Source organism: Neolamprologus multifasciatus, chromosome 16, assembly GCF_963576455.1.
Source record: "Neolamprologus multifasciatus chromosome 16, fNeoMul1.2, whole genome shotgun sequence".
In the NCBI taxonomy this organism is placed as follows: domain Eukaryota; kingdom Metazoa; phylum Chordata; class Actinopteri; order Cichliformes; family Cichlidae; genus Neolamprologus; species Neolamprologus multifasciatus.
The window spans coordinates 3,075,285-3,092,563 of record NC_140454.1 but is presented as its reverse complement, the minus strand read 5'-3'; the positions used below and the strand labels follow the sequence as shown (position 1 = coordinate 3,092,563).

At 42.8% G+C, this 17,279-nt stretch overlaps 1 protein-coding gene across 6 annotated transcripts; it reads left to right on the top strand.

Moving 5' to 3' along the window:
* The first annotated feature begins 1,420 nt into the window (after nucleotides 1-1,420).
* On the top strand, nucleotides 1,421-14,760 carry LOC146500012 (uncharacterized). 6 transcript variants are annotated; one of them, XM_085136008.1, is made up of 13 exons: nucleotides 3,320-3,518; nucleotides 7,110-7,222; nucleotides 7,369-7,410; nucleotides 7,499-7,525; nucleotides 7,620-7,691; nucleotides 9,222-9,287; nucleotides 9,485-9,511; nucleotides 9,587-9,631; nucleotides 9,717-9,752; nucleotides 9,826-9,906; nucleotides 10,514-10,610; nucleotides 11,698-11,807; nucleotides 12,660-14,760. In XM_085136008.1, exons 1-13 carry the CDS (start codon nucleotides 3,443-3,445, stop codon nucleotides 12,846-12,848), a joined length of 981 nt encoding a protein of 326 aa, XP_084992134.1. In that variant the 5' UTR covers nucleotides 3,320-3,442; the 3' UTR covers nucleotides 12,849-14,760. The 6 variants fall into 6 exon arrangements, with proteins under 6 accessions (XP_084992129.1, XP_084992131.1, XP_084992132.1 ...); XM_085136007.1 differs by having other exon boundaries at nucleotides 3,323-3,518; nucleotides 9,485-9,631; nucleotides 12,660-12,779; nucleotides 13,080-14,760; XM_085136003.1 differs by adding an exon at nucleotides 1,421-2,562 and having other exon boundaries at nucleotides 3,432-3,518; nucleotides 9,485-9,631; nucleotides 9,717-9,906.
* Nucleotides 14,761-17,279: the final 2,519 nt, after the last annotated feature.

Below are 17,279 nucleotides of genomic sequence, written 5' to 3'. Positions count from 1 at the left end.
AAGTTGCACACCGATTCAATATTGATTTTAGTGACCTCCGATTGGCGTAACCGGGTGTCATTACTGCCGACGTGAATTATGACTTTACTGTATTTACGTTTACCCTTAGCCAGCAGTTTTAAATTTCCTTCAATGTCGCCTGCTCTGGCCCCTGGAAGACAATTGACTATGGTTGCCGGTGTCTCTAGCTTCACATGTCTGAGAACAGAATCACCAATTACCAGAGTTTGAGCCCCGGCGGGTGTGTCGCCGAGTGGGGAAAAACGGTTAGACAACTGAACGGGTTGGTGGTGTACCTGGGGCTTCTGTTTAGGACCATGCTTCCTCCTCACCGTCACCCAGCCGCCCTCTTTCCCCAGCTGCTTGGGGTCAGCCGGGGAACAGCTAGCGGGGCCTACGCTATCTTCGGCTGCACCAGCTACAGGGGCCTGGCTAGCTACGGGTGAATGAAGGGTGCGAAGTTGAGTCTCCAATTCAGTAATCCTGGCCTCCAGAGCTGCAAATATGCTACATTTGTTACAAGTATCTTTACTGCTAAAGGAGGCCGAGGAATAACTAAACATCTGACACAATGAGCAAGAAAGTGCAGGAGGGACAGGTGAAGTAGCCATGGTGCTAACGAGTCGGCTACGAGCTAAGCTAAGCTAGCGAAACAGTAAAGACACAGTGAGTGAATACTTTGGCTATAAATTAGGTAGTGAGTACACAGAAAGTGTGCTTCGGGGGAAGCACGTGAAGATTATACTATGAAAAAAGAATGTATTTAAAAGTTATTTAAAATTGCTAAGCAGATAAGCTACTCAGAAACACCACTGTGTTTGAGCAGGAACAGGAAGTGATACTCTACCACAGAGAGCGTTAACACCAAGATCGTGTCCACATTCATGGGCTGCATCCTCCTGAGGACCCGGCCTTCGCGGTCTACGTGGGCCGGGTCCTCAGAAGGTCGGGTAGGCCGGAAGTAAACGGCTGGGGAAATTGGACGGTCTAGCCTTCTGATTAGCGTCACCGCTGTCTTGGAGTTGAATAAACTCAGCCGTCTGCTCCTTGCTATCTAAAATATAACAGGGCACTTGCGTAAATTCTCGACCGTCTCACACTTCTGTTTAATCAGTTTTGACGTTTGACGTTTAGTCAGCTGTGTGAAAACCAAGGAGGAACCCACCCGAGGGATTAATAAAGTTTTATTTTATCTAATCTAATCTAATAACTTTAATCTCAGCCAAACCGATTTACTCACGAACAAATAAAACACTGAAAAAAGCCCAACAATAACATTTTTAGGTTGTCTAAGTGACTTATATATTACGTTTAACCCGAGCAGCGAAAGTCCGCGGTGATCTGAAAATGATGTGCCGGGAGTTCTCGGCAGCTTCAGTAACCCTCGAGCTCCCTGCGAGCTATCGAGCTGGTGGGTAGCAGACATCTCCGAAAACGTCGAAGCACTTTTGCAAATATGCAATATCTCGATAAACCGAGCAGATATTTGATGTTTACACAGCTACTTTCTCACCTGAAAATATGTTAAAAGTTTATTTTGTGACCCAGAAAGATCAGTAAGAGTAATTTTAAAACTTAGTAGCAACCGCCATTGTTGGAAACTGGAGTTTGGCTGGGCCACGCTATGAATTCTGGGATGTGGTAGGCCACGAAGGACACACCCGACCGATCCTTCAAATTCGGGGAAAAGGAGGGCACATTTGTCAGCTGCATTCGGAGGAGTCTACGAATTTGGACAGCCTTCGGCGCGTCGCTGTGACGTAATCGGTCTACAAATGCGTCCTCAGGAGGATGCAGCCCATGAATTTGGACACGACCAAATTTTTTTGACAGCGCCACCCAAAGGAGCCAAGCAAGCCACCCTGTCCCTCTACTCACTTTTGAATACAGTGATTAATAATCACACCATAGTCACACCAATAACTACGGATTAAATACCAAAGCCCAATATTTATGAGGTCAGTTTCTTCATCATAATTATTCAAATTCTCATGACCATTGATCAACAACCACTGATCAACGGCCATGAGTACCCATTGTTCCCTCAGTGGTAGCACCACTGAGGGAACAATGCTAACACTCTAATCAGCCCACTCCCGCACCCGGAAATGTACGAAGGTCTAAATATTTATCCAAAGGGCTCACTAAAGATCAGCTGATTCCTACAGGGCAAAAAGGCTTAAACTATTTCAGTTACCCACTATGACCATTGCTGCAATGCAGGATGAACAGCACTGATGGGGCTCTGATATACTCATGTAATATATTATGACAGAAAGTGCTACAGACCGCTTTCAAAGTTCCATCCTCCACAGCATGTGTCCTGATCAGCAGGCTCCTCTTTGGCTCAGTGTTAAAGTAATTATCTGATTATTCCTGTGAAGCAGTGCCAGAAGCTGCATTGCATTTCCACAGTTGATTGAGATTAAGACTGAACGTGCAAGCATAGCAGATTGGGCTGCAGTTCTGCTGGACCATGACCAGGAAGAGATGCAGCTCCAACAGACATCTCCGGTACAGGACTAGAGCTTTGCCAGGCACTGAGCAGGAAACAGCACTGAGGTAAGACACGCTACACTGACTATAATGCATGAACATACCTGAGCTCTTATACTTAATTACATATTAGGGGAAAAGTTCTTCTCCGTTATTTAATGGGTTTTATGAACAGCACAAGAACATTAATAAATTCCATTTATTAATTTAGAGTTTACAGTGGAGGGACTACAGTCCTGCATTGGAGGTCTTTCAGATTATTTAACTTCAAGTTTGTAATCTGTGTTTGGCGTTGCAGCCAAGAAAAGTTCCACTGTGAGCTGGAAGAGTCACAACTGCGAAGGGTGAATTATTTTAAGCGTGACGCGAACAAGTTCTAAATCTGCCTCTCAGGCACACTGTTAAATCTAAAAAAATGATCTTTGGGCTGAAGGAAGGACAATACTCGGTGTATAAAAGCTCAATCAACAATCTTTTATTCCATACAATTCAACACTTTTGAGCATAAACCATCCAGACGGGAGATGAGCACGGGAGGGTGTCCGCCTGATCTCGAAGTGTCTGAGCGTTCCTCACATTCTTATAGCTTAAACTGTTGTCTCATATTAGGTCAACTTAAACAAATTATATTCATGCCATCTGTCCTAAAATATCTGACCTCAGGGCCCACACACATCCGTTGCCTGACGTTGGTGTGGATCTCCAAGCAGCTTTGCAACCCATCGAAACCCTTCTTTCATGCTGTGTCTGAACTATTAATTACATATCTGTCATCACTGATGGTTTCATGGATCTTTCTGCTAGTCTCCTCATCAGATTTCCCACCTGATAGAAAAAGAGGGTGGGTGTTGGTGAGAGGAGAGACATGAAGCCATATTTAAATGACCACAGAGGGAAACAGTACTTTCCTTAGTGGTCGTGATTTGTGGTTGCAGGAAGTGTTGAGATGCTGACTCAGCTGATCCTAGGATGGACTGCGTTGCTAAGCAGCCTCCCATCGGCTGCTTCCTCTATTACAACAAGTGAGTCAAACAATAACACTGGATAACAGTTAAGTCCATAAACACTAACACTGTCTTGCCTCCTAAGGTAAAGCACCCACCTCAGTGAGTCTCAGATTAAACCATTAAGATGTGATTGATACTTTAAATGGCAAGGGCCCTTCGTGGTCACACGACAAGTAGCGGATATTGGTTATTAGGTGGTGTGGTCGAACAAGGGAGGGGCCACACAGGTCAACGTGATATATCTGTGCATGGAGAGAGGCTGAAAACACTTCTGTGTTGACCTGGTGAAGGAGAGAGCTGAGTTGGGGCCGGAGATGCCAAATTAACCCAAAATATTGAAGTAACTGTCTGTTTATGAGCATTTCCCCTACCTGGCAGCTCCATCTTGAACGACCTGTGCAACTTTGTACATGTCCAAACCATCTCAGCCTTGCCCCTTTGTTTCCAAACTGCTCAGGCAGAACTGTTGTGATGAACTCATTGTGGCGTGAATAAGGCATGGCGGGACCACAGATTGTAATTTTGAGCCATTTATTTACACCGGCTGCAGCACCCGAGCTGCCAGCCGCACATCACACCACAAGACCACTCATAACCCTGCACGGCACTGCAGACCACACCCCACCACACTCATATTTAACCCTGTCCATCCTGCTCACTCTGAAAATCCTAACATCTCATGCTCTGTCTTCTGTACCATCTCCAGACAATACATCATAGCAGGTCTCACTAACATCTTGGAAACCTCCCCTTTCACGCTTGCTGCTATTGTTCTGTCACAAATCGCCCCTGACACTCATCTCCACCCACTCCACCCTGCCTGCTCTCTCTTCTTCACCACTCTTGTGCACTGTCTATTGCCTTAGATGGCTGACTTCAGGTATGTAAACTCATCTATCCTTATTACCTCTCTTCCTTCCATGTTCACCTTTCCACCTCTCTCCCTCTCATTCACACTAGAGTTGGCACGATACCACTTTTTTATGTCCGATACTGATATCATAAATTTAGATATCTGCCGATACCAATATGAATCCGATATAGTGTGTTTTTTAATTGTTTATCCGCTGGTTTCCTATTTCTGGTGTAAAGTGGGCCAAAAACAAACAAGAGAGACGGACTCGCGACAGAAGAGCCAATCAGCTGATCATTGATCAGTTTCATGATTGAAGTAGCAGCAAGAAGAGGCAGTCGCTCCATATATCGGTTGTTAAGCTTAACGTGGGAATGCTTTACAAACATTCAGAGATGAACTTACACACTTGCTTTACTTCTCTCTGGGAAAACTTCCTCGGAGATGAAATGCAGGCTCCAAATGCTCAACCAGACCGCCGACAGGTCTCGCACGCCACAGCCGCTCTATCACGTGATGCATAGATGTGGGTTACGCCATGTGGCAAGTTTTGTGAGGTGCTTTCGTGATATTTAATGGATCGGATTACATTTTTTATTTCTCTCCGATATCCGATCCAGTAATTTAGGTCGGTATCGGACCGATACGTAATACCGGATCGGTCCATCCCTAACTCACACGTATTCTGCCTCGCTTCTACTGACTTTCATTCCTCTCCTCTGCATACCTCCACCTCTCCAGGGTCTCCTCCACCTTCTGCCAACTCTCACTACAGATCACGATGTCATCACATCCACAGAGACTCCTGCATGACCTCATCTGTCAGCCTGTCCATCTCACAGCAAACAAGAAGGGGCTCAGAGCTGATCCCTGATATAATCCCACCCCTACCTTGAATTTATCTGTAACTCCTGCCGTATACCTCACCACTATCTCGCTATCCTTGTACATGTCCTGTGTGTGTCTCACATACTCATGCAGCACCTCAGTTCCTCTCTTGGCGCTCTATCATCTGCGTTCTTGAGAGCCACAAAGACTCAGTGCAACTCTTTCTGACCTTCTCCATTCTTCTCCATCAACACTCTCAAAGCAAACATCACATAGAGCTCTTTCTTGATAGGGAGCCACACTGCTGCTCACTGATTGTCACCTCTCTTCTCAGCCTAGCTTCATAGTATGGGTCATTAACTTTATCCCTGTGTAGTTACTAGAGCTCTGCATATCACCCTTGCTCTTGAACATCAGCACCAGTGTGTTGATGCATGCTCAGTCATCCAGGTAAGTAAACCCCAAAAGTTGATTCTGTTCATCTGGATGCAGCGTTTCCAGTGGGACAAATGTTTCATCATCATCCAGGTGACTTCTTCAGTCTCAGCTGACCGCAGGTTTCCCCAATCTTATAAACATAAGATTGGGGAAACCTGCAGTCAGCTGAGACAGAAGAAGTCTCTTGGACGAGTGCCGTGTTTCTCTCACTGAAAACATCCAGATGAACAGAATCAACGTTTTGGGATTGGTACCAGGACATTTCTTTTCCATTCCTCGGGCATGAGGACTGTGGCGAACAGTCTGGTTAAAAAGCCTAAAAGGTCTGCTGCCCTCTCTCCTAGAAATCTGCCAACCACCTTTCCACTCTTCATTCTCTTCATAGCGGCCCACACTTGTGCAATTCATGAATTTGAATTCATTATTATCAGGAAGTCCTAAAAACTCCCTGAAAAGCCTTCAGCTAATCCAAAAATGCTGCAGCAAGAGTCCTGACAGGGACTAGAAAGAAAGAGCAGATTTCTCCTGTTTTGGCTTCCTGTTAAATCCAGAATTCAAAATCCTGCTCCTCACATACAAGGTCTTAAATAATCAGGCCCCATCTTATCTTAATGACCTTGTAGCACCATATCACCCTATTAGAGCACTTCGCTCTCACACTGCAGGCCTACTTGTTGTTCCTAGAGTATTTAAAAGTAGAATGGGAGGCAGAGCCTTCAGTTTTCAGGCCCCTCTTCTGTGGAACCAGCTTCCAGTTTGGATTCAGGAGTCAGACACTATCTCTACTTTCAAGATTAGGCTTCAAACTTTCCTTTTTGCTAAAGCATATAGTTAGGGCTGGACCAGGTGACCCTGAATCCTCCCTTAGTTATGCTGCAATAGACGTAGGCTGCCGGGGATTCCCATGATGCATTGAGTTTTTTCTTTCCAGTCACCTTTCTCACTCACTATGTATTAACAGACCTCTCTGTATTGAATCATATCTGTTATTAACCTCTGTCTCTCTTCCACAGCATGTCTTTATCCTGTCTTCCTTCTCTCACCCCAACCAATCACAGCAGATGGCCCCGCCCCTCCCTGAGCCTGGTTCTGTTGGAGGTTTCTTCCTGTTAAAAGGGAGTTTTTCCTTCCCACTGTCGCCAAAGTGCTGCTCATAGGGGGTCATATGATTGTTGGGTTTTTCTCTGTATCTATGAAGCGCCTTGAGGCGACTGTTGTTGTGATTTGGCGCTATATAAATAAAATTGAATTGAATTAAAAATAAAAATTGAATTGATCAAAGGATCACTCTGGATAACATGATGTCATGGATGGTAAAATCAAAACACAGGATGTAATTTGTTTTAGAAAGTGTTCATGACCTTCTTTGTTTTTCACTTCACTGCCTAAAACCTTCACTATGATTACACATCTGATTGATCTCAGTGCCCTCCTTTCCCAGAATGCACAGGGAACACAGTAATTAACATGATGTTTGTTCTGTGCAGGATTCCCATCCAGCAGAGGCAGCAGGTGGTCAGTTTCAAAATGTGAAGTCTTCATCACTCCTCCTCTTCCACCACCTATGTTTCCTCCAATCAAATGGAAAGCAGAGCTAATGGTGATGATCTCCCTCCTCTCTGTTACCCACAAATTAGCTTTGTTTTAAAATGATTCCTTCAAGACTTTCTTCAGGAATAAATGTTTCAAACCCTTTAGCCTTTAGCCCAACCTTCAGCACCCTTTAATGTCTCTGTAACTCTCCAGGTTGACATAACCGAACACATCACAGGACCTAAAGGAGAAAAAGTATGCAGGACCATCTTTTTACATATTTAATCCCCCCCCCCCCCCCCCTTTTTGTACTGTTACAGTAATGGTACTGTTACTGTTGCAGGGCTGTAGGGGAGCCAGAGGACCGAAGGTACAGTGTGAGACGGTTATCCCATCTTTTCAGGCTCATAAATATTGCCTGTCAGACGTCATAAAAGCAAAAGCTAACTGTGAGTGTATTTCAGGGGCAGCTTGGTGTGTTCGGTCCAGAGGGAGAAGGTGGAGTGCAAGGAGCCATGGGCCAGCCAGGTCAAAAGGTTATACAGACATACACCACAACACTGACTGCATGGTCAGGAAACACTTGCTCTGATCAAATAGAAACAGAAATTACTATTTAATTTAAGAACTAAAATGAGGAGAAAAGAAGAAGTTTCTTTCTTCTGGTTTCTTCCTGTTAAAAGGGAGTTTTTCCTTCCCACTGTTGCCAAAGCGCTGCTCATAGGGGGTCATAAGATTGTTGGGTTTTCTCTGTATGTATTATTGTAGGGTCAATATAAAACGCCTTGAGGTGACTGTTGTTGTGATTGGGCGCTGTGTAAATAAAACTGAACTGTCAGGAGTGTAAAAGTAATGGATAAAGAGACCTAACATGTAAAACTAAGAATTGCAGAGAATTGAAACAGTGGTGAAAAAATGAAAAAGAAACTCTTTGTGTAACACAAAGTTCATGTTTTCAGTAATGCGACTGTGTGACTAAGAACTCTGAGGTGTGCATTTATGCAATAATAAAGTCACATCCTGTATTTGTAAAGCTATGACTAATAAACGGTAAACAGCCTGTATTTATATAGCGCTTTACACACACATTCACACACTGGTGATGGCAGCTACATCGTAGCCACAGCCACCCTGGGGCGCACTGACAGAGGCGAGGCTGCTGCTTACATATTTACATTAAGGACAATGGTTACTACAGACAGAGTACTGTCCAGTTATTAAATTAAATAAAAATAACTACAGATTAGAGGCAAACCAGGTTGTAGTGTGAATCGGTTGATTAAATTATTGCAGTTACAGCGCAGATGGACTGACAATGACAATTGCCCCAATACAATTCACATTGCACCCTGCACGTGACACTGAGGCACTTCAGGGTTTTTTCTTTGGCCCGAGGTCCCTGATGAAAATAAAAAGTTCAGCTTCATTCACGGACAGACAGGGGGGAGGCATTTGTTCTTGGTTTGCTGTTGGCTGCCAGGGATGATTTTGTTATTAATCATGGTTGTAATGCTTGTGCTACCTGTTATTTCTTGTGCACACCAACGTCTTTCAATAAGTATAAAAGACTCTTATACAGTTTAGGTCATTGTGACACAGGACCCACACACACACATGGGTTATGCTTAGTGTCTTTTTATTTTGGAAATAATCTGCGGTTTTTGGCACCGCCTCGGACGCAGCCACTCCCTCCCAGCATCATCTGCTCCATCTCACTGTGGGCACACAAGACATCTCCCTCATTAACACTCTCCCGTACACCTGTTGCCTCCCCGCCTCCGTGCCGCCCAGAGAGTTCACGCCCCCGCCACAGTCATCCTTTAGAAAGGGGCAAAGTTTCATGTTGTTACAGGAAACACATCACTAACTCGATTTCTCAGGTGTTTCAGTCGCCTTTCCATCCAAAGCCAGACGTCATCAGTATTTAGTTTCCTTTTACCATTGTTATAGATTTTAAGAATATTAGATGTGATAGACATCATCAATGTTCCCTTTATTGAAATAATGTATAAATCTAAATGTTTACACAGTGAAATATGAGCTGATATGAGTCGATGTTTCCACAGGGAGAGAAGGGAGACCGAGGCTGGAGGGGCCTGTATGGAGATATAGGAACTCCTGGGATGATGAAGGTACATTAAAGGCCAGCAGCCAAAGTATATACTACCTGATTTAGGACACATCCCATAAACTACATTAAAGACTGTGCTGAATAGATGAGTCCTGCCCACATGTATACATATATGTTATTCACACTCATCCCGAAAGTTTCCCATTTGTATTTTGTTTTAACACTACTGATACGAAGTTCCTTTGTGTGTTTATGTAGGGCAATAAGGGGCAGAGGGGATTCAGTGTAAGTGTTTTTACTTTTTTACTGTTATACATTTACACATATGTTCCGATGACACTTGCTATTTTTATTGTTCAGGGTGATAAAGGTGTCAAAGGAAAAACAGGCCTGGAGGGAGTGAAGGTGAAGAAATCAAAAGAAGGAAAAACATTTCTGCATTTGTTCCTGTTAGACGTTATGTGACTGATGAATGTGTGCGTCTCTGCAGGGGGAGCGTGGCATCCCTGGATACCCAGGACAGAAGGTGAAGCTGAGACACATCAGTGAACATCTCTGGCTGTGCAGTGTGTTAAGGCCTTTCTGTTGTGCTGCTGCAGGGAGACCCGGGCCAATGGGGCGCTGCGGGGAAAAGGGGGGAGGAGGGATCCAGAGGAAAGCCTGGGGACAGGGGGAGCACGGTAGGCACGAAGAGTGAAACACAGAGTGTGTGCATGGTGGAAAACCCTGCACTGTGTGTGTGTGTGAGATATTGTTCCCATTGCATTTATGCCTTTTTGTTTAAAGCTAGCTGTGAGGTAGGCGTCTAAACGTGAAGTTTTGTACCGACTTCATCCTTCGACACACACACCTGTTTATATGAATTCTGGATCTGAAAAACTGCTTAGTAGATTCATATATTTAAAAAACACCTATTTTCTAAATATCATTTTGTTGATGTGAAACGTCTTACCTCTCACTGTCCACAGACATTTGCTGCTTGGTTACCTTTAATAGGATGTAGCCTTGGAGCAAAAAAACTACGACTGTGCAATCAATCACTGTGAATTGCGTCACTTCGTGTTTGCCGTTTGTTTGAAAGTTGTGTTTTGATCGTGTCCTGTGGATTTTTGAAATTTTGGCCGTCAATTTCTGGAGCAAAGACTACTCAAATTGTTGGAACTTTTGGTACAACCCTGTCTGGATTACGACTTTGATACAGGATATTGGACTAACGGAGTTAACGAGGTACTTGCAGGCTAACTTGCTGCATGCAAACCAAATGAACGGCGTGATCACTGTGTGCAGGGCCCGAAGGGATCTCGTGGGCTCAAAGGGTTTCAAGGTCATCTTGGTCATGCGGGGCGTTACGGTCAGACTGGAGAACCTGGACTTCCTGGACAAGGTTTGTGACAACACGTTTATCAGTTTTGATCTACTTTATAGTGCATATAAATATACAGTCATGATATTGGTGCAGAAGATGAAGATTTATAAAGTTGTATTTAAATTTCATTTCACCAGAGAAGTCTGATTGAGGTTAGGAAAGACGTTTTAGACAGTGACGGTGTCAGGGAGGCATGAAACTGTGCTAAAGAAACTATGTTCTGTAATGTAATTATTTATATTACAGAGAACACTCCCATCTACATCTCTACACTGTATAAAAATGTATATAATTACTTTTTGTTTCTTTGATCACGCTTATCCAGATGTTTGCACAACCACTAAAGAACCATTAAAGAAGCATTTTAATGCTGCAGGTTTATATAACCTGTAATAATCCTTTCATGCAGCGTAATAATCGGTATAAAACCACACTATAGTTCACACTTTAGTTCACACTTCGTTTCATCACGACTGGACTACTGTAATTCACTGTTTACGTGTTTAAACCAAAACACTGCAGCAAGGCTTCTGAAACATCGAAGTATTCACACACGTGACACCGCTGCTGATACAGCTGCACTGGCTCCCCATCGAGTCCATGTCAAGATTCTGGTTCTGACCTTCAGAGCTCTTCATGGACAAGCACCAGCTTACATCATTAAACTTCTGCAGCCCTGTGTGCCCAGCAGCTCCCTGAGGTCATGTGATCAGGGCCTACTTGTTATTCAGCGTACAAGGCTGAGAACTGAGGGAGACAGAGCTTTGGCCCTGTGGCTCCCAGACTATGGAGCTCTCTCCCACTGAGCGTAAGATGTGTGGACTCGGTAGTTTCTTTCAAAAAACAACTAAAAACATCTTTTTAGAACTGCATTTTGTCTGTTTCTGTTTTATACTTGATCTTTTATCTAGAAAGGTGCTATATAAATAAAGTTTTACTTACTTACACATTATTTAATAGGGCAATGTGGTTCAGGCCAACGACGCAGGTATGGAGCAGTCATACATACCCAGAAAAGATGAAGCTGTGAGCTGATGGCCTTGTTGAAACAACTTCAAATATAAACTTGTTGGCAGAAAGCTGATTATGCTTTGTGTTTTCTTAGTGTATATCCTACCAGGCATGGAGGGAGAGACAGGAAACCCAGGTCCTCCAGCCACATGCAACTGTTCACAGGTTCAGAGCCCACAACGATTGGTGGACGGAGTGCACACGGTCAGTGTCACACTGGTTAAACTGTAATAATAATAATAATGGATTGCATTTATATAGCGCTTTTCGAGACCCTCAAAGAACTGTACAATTCCACTATTCATTCACTCTCACATTCACACACTGGTGGAGGCAGCTACAGTTGTAGCCACAGCTGCCCTGGGGCAGACTGACAGAAGCGAGGCTGCCATATCGCAATCGGCCCCTCACCAGTAGGTGGTAGGTGAAGTGTCTTGCCCAAGGACACAACGACCAAGACTGTCCGAGCCGGGGCTCGAACCGGCAACCTTCCGATTACAAGAGGAACTCCCAACTCCTCAGCCATGATCGCCCTAAACTGTATTACTCTGTTGAGGAGTAATCTTTACGCCATCTCACTCCAGTGCATTTTTTTAAAGCAAGACTTTTGTTGTATTGGATCTGAAAGAGTGTGGAGCAGCACACCCACAGTAACAGCAACAAATGGACCAGAATTCACACATGCTAGCTTACCATAGACCATGATTGTAGCTATGATGACCCAGCAGCTCTGGATTCCTCATGTGGAAACCACTGCCACCAGTAAGCTTTAAATAAGTCACAGAATAGTTCTGCATGAGGTTCATGTGTTTGTTCAGTTACATGTTCAGTTATGCTGTAATCGAATTTCTAATTTGTAAACAAAGCAACTCTTGTATGACTGCTCATGTTGTGACAGCTGTCAGTGGCAGTAATCCTTGGTCCAAACACAGGAGCTATAAATGTTTTCACCCCACGTGCAGTTGTCATGACGAGGAAACAGCTGGAGACCTGGACTTTGTACCACTGTGTAAACAAACTCTTTTGACCTCAGCAGGCTCGTGTGTCACTCTGCAGGTGTTTGTTGCGGATGGAGAGAAAGCGATGAGAAGGCTGCGGGTGGAGAATGTGGTGGTGCTTCGCACGGACAAAAAGGCTCTGTACATCTACGCCGAGTCTCAGTGGATCAACGTATTGGTAACACACAGCGACAATCGAATGGAAACACAAGATCCAACACACAATGCACAACTGTCTGATGTTTAATCAAGAGTCTGTGTGTTGCTCTCTCCACACAAACACACGATTTGAGTGTTTCTTCTTCCACATACTGAAGCTTTAAATTATTATTGATTATGATAATTATTTTATTTTATTTTGGCAACAAGCACAAATCGGTGTAGCACATATATCAACAGCTGCGCAGCTCGAAGTGGGGGGCGGGCTTTATTAACAGTCACAGTGTCTTCTTTTCTGTGTTTTCCCTGCATGGAGCAGCAGGATCCCCGACACTGACGACATACTGAAGCTGAACCAGACCTCCAACCTCAGCTGTCCATTAGCAGTGAGAAGCGTCTGAGCAGCTCCTCTAACATTTACAAGCATCCCCTGGATTTATGTGACCACTCTAATATGACCTAGAAATGTCCTTTTGTGAAAACTCGAGCTGAAAGGTTTTTTCCACCACCAAGTTGGTGTTGTCTAATTGTCCATCACAGACTGTTGGTCACTGAACATCCTCGGGATCACCCCTGCAGCATTTCTAACTTTAGTAATCACCATCATTTACAAAGTTTACATGTTCTATTTGATAAGATCTGACAACTGAAAGCATCACATCATCAGGACTGTACTGTGTGACATTTCCTCACAGACACAAACAGAAGTCACTTAAAATAATGTTCCTGTACCGTTTGCCTTTCCAGACCTGGAAGCTATGCCTGTCTTTTGTCTCAACGGATGATTTATGCATGCATCGTTTAAAAGCACTTAAACAAGTCTTCATCATGACACGCAAAAAGGAAAGTGTTTCTTTCTTGTGGTGCTGCAGTGATCCGCCTCCTACAAAGAGGTCAATAAAAACAAATACTTTGTCTTACCTTGTTGTGAACATGCTTGTTTGTTTGCTGTGATTAACGACCTGAGCTGCAGCCACACCTACATACACAGCCTTATCAAACTTATGATTGTCACATTGAGGTGAGATTTGTAAAACTAACCTGGTTACACTCTCTAACAAGGAAACGTCCATATAACTGCAAAACATGGAAATAGTTTCTTTTGCTTGCCCGTCTTCAGCTTTCTTTGCTGGCTTCTAATGGACCACATCCCCACAGTGTTTCTGTCAGTAACATGACTGAGCGTACAGAGCTTCTCAGAGAGAAAGATTGGCAGAGGTTCACCAAGCTGCAAAAAACTGTCTACATCATCAATCACCAGGCGACGGCTGTTCTCAGATGTTAAAGACAGGTGGATCCTACACTATGCTGAACACGGCTCTCCTCAATGTTTTGTGTTGGTGCCATCAAATTCAAAAGGAACTTATGGGCTCAAATTGTGGTCATAAATATTTTGTACTTGTAAAAAAGATTTATGTGTGGACTTAGCCAAAAAATACGTGTGCACTCAAGTTTCAAGTTACAAGTACGAATTTTGACCCTATTTTTCTTCCTTTCAGCTGATTGGTCAATGTCATGTCAATCACAGATTTAACTATCCAATCAGAGAATAGATGGGTTTGGCTGTCAGAGGGGTGCTATTTTGAACTGCAGGTCCTTGAAGGGTGATACAGTTTGAAGCTGGAGGATCTCTGTATAAATATCCGATAGCAGCGAGGTCCCCTAACTTTCAGTAGCTATTGAAAGGATAAAGTTGTACATCAGTGGTTAGAAATACATCATTACTTTAGGATTAGTTTAACACAAAGTCAGGGCTGACCCGGGACCATTGCTGTGAGTCACAGTGCGCAGGATAAAGGTCCTTTCACATCAGAGGCAGCATGTGCTGCTAATGCTAACTGCTAACTAGAAGCCAAGGATGCAGAATTTGTTGCGCTGGCTGCTGAGCTCTGTGGGTTTTTGCAGCAGCTCTACCTGCACTAGATGCTCCTGCTCCTTGTTGTTTCTCTGACTTTATGTCCTCTACAAGAGTTTCTGTTTTTTTATCTTCAAATGTTCAACATGTATGCTAATTCATAACGAAGAAAGCTTTGTAACTATCCCCACTAGTGAAGACTGTCATTTCCACAGCACTGCCCCTCCCCTAGGTCTGCAGCGCTGTTGAAAAGGGTCTGGAGGAAGCAGGTAAGCCTGTGACACAAAAATCACCAAACTCGGACGACCACAGACTGTTTTCCTTCGTGGTGATGAAGGAAACGCTGGGCTGGCATTAAAATTAAAAGGGCATTTATTCCCTTCAAGGACCTGAAGCTCCATAAAGCGCCCTCTGACAGCCAAACCCACCTGTTCTCTGATTGGATAGTTAAATTTGTGATTGATATGACATTGGCCAATCAGATGAAAGGAAGAAAAACAGGGTCAAAATTCGTACTTGTAACTTGAAACTTGAGTGCAGAGTTTCACACATATCCACACACAAATTCACTTTACACATACAAATCCTGATTTACAAGCACAAAATATTTCTGACCACAATTTGAGCCCATAGGACATTTGACATTTGGTTTATTGTCTGTGTTCTCTTATGAACAAAATTCTATTTCTTTCTATTTTTATTTACATTTTACAAAGCACCTCAACACTTCAATCTTAAGTGAAATTATCTAACAAGTCACAAACACACAGCTGTCAAGAAGAGGACATGGATATGGGGACCAAAACCAATTATTTTTTACACCAAGACAAATGAACTGGTTCTTATATGGTGGTTCATGAAAGGCCTCGTTCACCCAGTCACACACATTCATAAACACACAATCAGATTGGAGGTGTTCGGGGCACTATGGCTGTGTGCTTGCTTACAACACATGGTGATTCCAGGCGGTTTCCCATTCAAGCCTGACCCTGCTCAGCTTCTGAATAATTATTTTTAGTCTTTCAAAGAAAGCCTGGAATGTTTTTGGCCTCTAGACCAGGGGTGGGCAACTTCAGGCCTTGAGGGCTGGTGTCCTGCAGGTTTTAGATGTGTCCTTGATCCACCACAGCTGGTTTTAAATGGGTGAAATACCTCCTCAATATGTCTTGAAGGCTGTATCCCAATTCAGGGTCTGCAGCCTTAAAGTCCACAAGGGCCGCGTACTCAAAGACCGCTAAGGCCGGAAGTGCGAGGCTTGTGAAATGGGACGGTCTAGCCTCCGCTGCCCAGGTTGCCTAGCAACCATGATACTAACCGCTGGAAACATTTCATACAGCTTTGTTTGACAGAAATGAAGGAGAAAATCGTTTGTTCATTTGTTTGTTTGTTTCTACATGAGCTTTTTGTGATTTAATAAGTATCTAAGGCATCTTACTTTGGTAATGTAAATATAATATGGCTAATATTACAGTTATTATATTAATCATTATTAGTTATTACAGCAGTGAACTTGAACTCTGTGTCAAACACTGAGCTTCAGTAAAGATTCAAGTTGCAGTTATTTATATTTCCTTAAATCTTCATTCAAAAACATCTTTGACAGTGTGTATAGATGTATTATATAGTGTATGTGAATGCCTTCAGATCTGGAAGGTATAAACACTCTTGATAAAGAATTTAAAATTTGCTGACGACACTGCCTTATTTCTAAAGAATGTAAATATGTTCTCTACTGCAATTAATAAAATCCTTCCATTCTCAAAAGCATCCGTCTTAACACTAAAGCTTGAAAAATGTGAAATCTTAGCTGTGCACAGCTGTAATCAAAGTACTGTTAACAATATTCCAGTAAAAGAGGAGGTAAAATACCTTGGTTTAATAATCAGTAAAAATACTAATGATCAAGAGAATAATAACATAACTTCTAGATTAAATGTAGTTAAAAAATATTTAATCATTGGTTAACATTTGATTTGTCCATATTAGGTCGTATCTTACTGTCTAAAGCAGAAGGACTCTCAAGACTCACATACCCCTGTTATTCAATTTTTACATCTGCAAAAATGATTAAACTGTCCAATTCTATTATATTCAGCTTTATCTGGAAGAATAAAACACATCATACACATACATACATACAAATCACAGTTAAAGACTATGAAAACGGGGGCTTAAAAGCTTTAGACTTTGAATCCATTATTGCTGCGTTCAGGCTCAGATGGATGAACGACTGCATTTCCCTCAATCTATGTGGTACCATAATCCAAACAAACTCTTTAATAAGCTGGGGGGTTAAATTTTCTGCTCAGATGTGATTTTGAAATATCTGAGATTCCTCTTTTTCTATAAGCAAGCTTTGAATGTTGGGAAACTAATTTTCACCCACAATTCTGTGTTGTGGAATAACAGGGTCAGAGTCATCAATAAGAGTCCTTATTTAAATCAGACTGGTATGACAGCGGTGTGTGTTTTTGATCTGCTTGATAAAAATGGAAACTTGCTATATTATGAAGAATTTATTGATAAATATAAAATAGACGTTTCATTTAATAATTATAATAAGGTTTGTAAAGCGATACCCACACCATCGTAACACTTTAAAGTATTCACTAATAAGAACATGCTTACCTTCACTGACGAAAATACCTCAATATTTTCGTCAGT

Coding starts and splice junctions, on each gene's coding strand:
- LOC146500012 (XM_085136003.1), top strand. CDS start 3,443: ATGCTGACTCAGCTGATCCTAGGATGGACTGCGTTGCTAAGCAGCCTC. Junction 9,288..9,484: donor GAACTCCTGGGATGATGAAG/GTACATTAAAGG, acceptor GTGTTTATGTAG/GGCAATAAGGGGCAGAGGGG. Junction 9,907..10,513: donor CTGGGGACAGGGGGAGCACG/GTAGGCACGAAG, acceptor CACTGTGTGCAG/GGCCCGAAGGGATCTCGTGG.